Genomic DNA, 4,448 nt, shown 5'->3' with positions numbered 1-4,448 from the left:
GAGCCAATCCTGATTTTCTTCCCAGACAGTCTTTATTTCTAAATATTTGCTGGGTTGTTTGAACAAAGGATTTTTCCAACTATAGGTGGTTTGAGAATTATTTTATTTTTGATGGGCGCGATATGATTTTTGTGTTGTCTGATTGGTCATCTACGTCACGTGGTCCTTCACCCTGATTCGCTGGCAAACTTTTTCTACACGAGGCGAAGGGAAATGTGTACAGAGCGGGGATACAACATTCGAAGCTGGCTGGAGTGGCAATTCGGCCGTGTGTGTGAGGAGCCCAGGTTCTGCAGACAAGCGGCCCATGGGAGCATACAGCTAGGAAGATAACGAACAATGTACTTTCAGGTACAGCTCTTCAGAGGACTAACATTCCTGCTAGCATATCTGGAACCAGTCAGGATTCATGAGCAGTGTCATGGATACCCGCTGATCAGAACTCGGAGATTTATCCAGCACCAAAATATCCAGGTATCCATTGACTTTGTGCTGTTCACGCACCCCTCCTCAGTGAGCCCTCAGACTGAGTCAGAGGTTAGGGCTTGCCAGGAATATCCTCGCCTTCATTCCAAATAAATATGGGCTTGTTGCAAACGAATGGAGACGCAGAGACAATAATCATTGGGGGGTTCATCTAACCGGGTGTCCCTAACCAGTTTAGCTCAGGCCAGGGGGTCAAGGAAGTTTACCTTGTTTCACCCATTAGCGGCGGGCAGTATTTCTCAGCGAGTTGAGGTGCTGGCAGCTAGCCCTCGCACCCTGCTTGGGAGACACAGTCGGGCAGGGCTCCGAGGCAGTGTACCAGTCCCGCTGCACAATGGCATCAATGCACCCTGACTGCCTGCAGCTGGATCCTCGCTGGGGCGGGGACGGGAAGAGGTGGGGAACTCCGGGGCCAAGAGTGTAGTGAGATCACTGGCTCCTGCTCGACTTCTCGGGGGAGTGGTAGGAAGAGGAGGCGGAGTCCGCAGCCAGCTCCCCCAATTGGAGGGGCTGGGGGCGGGCCAGGGAAGGACTATAATGCCATTGATGCTGTGATCAGCAGTCAGACAATAACAACAGACCAAAAGAGCAAAGCTCAACGGATTCCACCTGCCCATGCAGTAGCCACCCGGTGCCACTGCGTCTCTTTCCCTCTCTGTCACCATGATGTCTATGAACAGCAAGCAGGCTTTCAGCATGCACCCCATCCTGCACGAGCCGAAATACACCCACCTGCACACCAGCTCGGAGGCCATCAGGAGAGCCTGTCTACCAGCCCCCCAGGTAAGCGGCACAAACAGTCCAGCATGTCCCTGAGAGCGGGTCTGATGTCAGGCCGCTTTGCTGCCGGCTGCCTGGGAGCCCCGCGCTAGATGTACATGCATTTCAGTTTATTTCATAGGCAAGGGAAAGATGCAGGAGTCATGAACAGCGGATGGATTATTTTTATTTAGTGTCTTCGGCTAATGCTTAGACCCTCTGTGTGGTGGGGATTCCGCAAACTGCCTCTAACTTTTTCTTTAATTTAATTTTGCAGGCAGTCACATTCAGCAGAATCTCTCTAACTAAATTGGCGATAAGTTTGTCGGGCAATTTCGATTCCTAGTATATTTTTTCCTGGAAGGAATATAAATTCTGTGAAGGACCCAAGTATGTGTTTGCGGGGCAGTTTGCTCGGGGTTCCCGGTTTAAGAAATAAGGCGAATGGCTTGCAGCTATTTGGAGTAAGAAAAAGAAACGGTCTCCCTCACTTTCTGGGCATGTTTGCCGGATTTAGGTCCATTGCCTGGTTTTATTCGTTTGGGGGGGGGCTGTTTTGTTTTTTCCAAAAATCTCTTTGCTTTGGACGAGCGTTCCCTTGAAGATTGGGTTAGATCATGTTGGCATTGGCTGGTAATTCTCCTAACGGGATATGGTGTCCTGACACCGAAGCCTCTCCTGCTCCTCTAGTCTGGGGTGACCCGTTGCCTGTCGCCAGTCTTGCCCCCCTTGCATTTCAGAGAGCTATCGCGTGCTTCACACTCTTCTGGCATTTTTGTTTCTTTGTTTCCTCAGATCCAAGGCAATATCTTCGCGGGCTTCGATGAGACTTTGCTGAGAGGGGCTGAAGCTCTGGCAGCTGTGGATATAGTGTCTCAGAAAACCCATCCCTTCAAACCAGATGCCACCTACCACACCATGAGCAGCGTCTCCTGCACGCCCACTTCTTCTTCGGTTCACCTGCACCACCCCTCGGTGCTGACCACCCACCATCACCACCACCACCACCAGCCCTCGCAGGGTTTGGAGGGGGAGCTCCTGGACCACCTCAACTCTGCCATCCCGCTGGGGGGTGTGCCCGGACCCGAGGTGGGCTCGACGCCCTCCCACCCGCACTCCCACATGCCAGCCCTCAACCACATGGCCCACCACCCTCAGTCCATGAACATGTCTCACCCCCACGGCTTGGCCTCCCATGCTGTCATCTCAGGCCCCGAGACAGAGACAGACCCCAGGGAGCTGGAGTCCTTTGCTGAGCGGTTCAAGCAGAGGAGGATCAAACTTGGGGTGACCCAGGCGGATGTGGGCTCCGCCTTGGCCAACCTGAAGATCCCAGGTGTTGGCTGCCTGAGCCAAAGCACCATCTGCAGGTTCGAGTCCCTCACCTTGTCCCACAACAACATGGTGGCCCTGAAGCCCATTTTGGAGGCTTGGCTGGAGGAGGCTGAGAGGGCTCAAAGAGAGAAAATGACCAAGCCCGAAATCTACACTGGCGGGGACAAGAAACGCAAGCGCACTTCCATAGCAGCCCCGGAGAAGAGGTCGCTGGAAGCTTATTTTGCTGTGCAGCCCAGACCTTCCTCGGAGAAAATCGCAGCCATTGCAGAGAAGTTAGACTTGAAGAAGAATGTGGTGCGCGTCTGGTTTTGCAACCAAAGACAGAAACAGAAAAGGATGAAATTTTCTGCAACCTACTGAGAGCTGGAGAGGGGATGGGAGGGCAGAGAAAACCAGTGTTCGCCCCCTCCCACAAGCCAGCCCTGGAATGATCTGCTCCCCAGCTCCTAAATCAGGCAGATATTTTTTAAAGGGAAAACCACCAAGAACTGGTGACTTCGCTCTCCTCTCGAATCCGCCGTTGTCTCCGCAAATCAAAGAACTGGGCATAATAGTGTTACTAATAAAGACTTTTTTAAAAGACAAAACCATACAGGAGAAAGGTATAGAACTTTCCGATAGTCCTGGTGAGTGAATGTCAGGGCTTGTGTCTTTGAGATGAAACCCGCTTACCCCCTCCACTGACTACTAGAAAATGGCAGAGGAGAAAAAAAATCAATGAAACTTGAAAAAATGTTTATTCTCAGTTTCAGATACTCTTTTTATATTTATGATTGTAAATATGTCCTTGTGATGGCACTCTACCGGGGTTGGAAAGTTCCGTTCTGTTAGGTTGCTGTATAGCACGTCATCCATGTCAAACTCTTTTTTTTTAATTTAAACAAGCATTCACTTGAAGGGCTCCTCACCTCCACACACACTTGCATGGTTTACTTGGCTTTCCCCCTTTCTCATCTAGCTGCAAATCCGTCGCATTTTTGCAATAACTGTTCTGTTTCTACCTCATCAGCTAAAAAATAATGAAAAAAAAAGAGAAAAGGAAAAAATATCAGGTCCATGGATTAATGGTTTGTTTGGAAAATTGGGGACTTATTTTGCTTTTGTTTTACTTGAAATATTTAACGTCCATATAATTTCACTGTAAAAAACGCTTTGACAATCAAATAATTAAATCTCATATTTATGACATTTCCCCTTGAAATGAGTGTAATAACGTGTAAGTAACTGGTCTACTTGCTTCTCACCATAAAAGCTCTTGGATTTGACATACGAATTTCTTTTCTCTGTACAATTCACTCGTTTCTGTGCGGTTTTTATTTTCCAGGATGCATTGACCAGGGGAAAGTTTTATTTTTGAGAGGTCGAACTTATGTGTAACTTAAAGAAAACTCACTATGGTTATCAGAAGTTATTAGTAAATAACTTGTTACTTTGCAAATATTTAACTCTGCACTTTCTAAGGCAAGATTTTTTTTTGCTTTGCGTATTTAATAGAGAAATTTGCCTTTGTTTCTTTTTTAATGATTATTTAATTTTGTTGTGTGTGTGCTGAATGAAATTTTGTGTCTGTGTATGCTACAGAATTTCAAATAAACCATGCACGTTTTACCTCACTCATTCCTTGGCTTGTGGTACTTATTGTAGGGGGACCTGTAGGGAACAATATCCAGATAGAAATAACCCTCTTTTTAGCAACTATATATCCTGCAGAGCAAAAGTTCCCAGACGCTTATGCTCCCTATTTCTGGCTTGCTACAAGGTAGCTTCTTTAGCAAGCAACTGCGCCGTGGGGGGAGGGGGGGAGAGAATCCATCTACAAATGTTTTTAAAATTGCCAGGTCCGCAGCCTTTTCTTTAACCAAAAC

The 4,448-nt window shown here is 47.9% G+C and overlaps 1 protein-coding gene across 4 annotated transcripts; it reads left to right on the top strand.

Annotated features, from left to right (window-relative positions):
• The first annotated feature begins 351 nt into the window (after positions 1-351).
• LOC120372196 (brain-specific homeobox/POU domain protein 3) lies at positions 352-4,127 on the top strand. Of its 4 annotated transcripts, none has more exons than XM_039489085.1 (3): positions 352-474; positions 1,167-1,269; positions 2,041-4,127. In XM_039489085.1, the coding sequence occupies exons 2-3, from the start codon at positions 1,183-1,185 to the stop codon at positions 2,941-2,943; spliced, it is 990 nt and encodes a 329-aa protein (XP_039345019.1). In that variant the 5' UTR covers positions 352-474; positions 1,167-1,182; the 3' UTR covers positions 2,944-4,127. The 4 variants fall into 4 exon arrangements, with proteins under 4 accessions (XP_039345019.1, XP_039345017.1, XP_039345020.1 ...); XM_039489083.1 differs by having other exon boundaries at positions 358-474; positions 1,108-1,269; XM_039489084.1 differs by having other exon boundaries at positions 391-474; positions 1,046-1,269.
• The last annotated feature ends 321 nt before the right edge of the window (positions 4,128-4,448 follow it).

The sequence above is a fragment of the Mauremys reevesii genome, linkage group 9 (assembly GCF_016161935.1).
Source record: "Mauremys reevesii isolate NIE-2019 linkage group 9, ASM1616193v1, whole genome shotgun sequence".
NCBI classification, from domain to species: domain Eukaryota; kingdom Metazoa; phylum Chordata; order Testudines; family Geoemydidae; genus Mauremys; species Mauremys reevesii.
The sequence above is the reverse complement of the archived record's forward strand: the minus strand, read 5'-3'. Positions and strand labels throughout refer to the sequence as shown.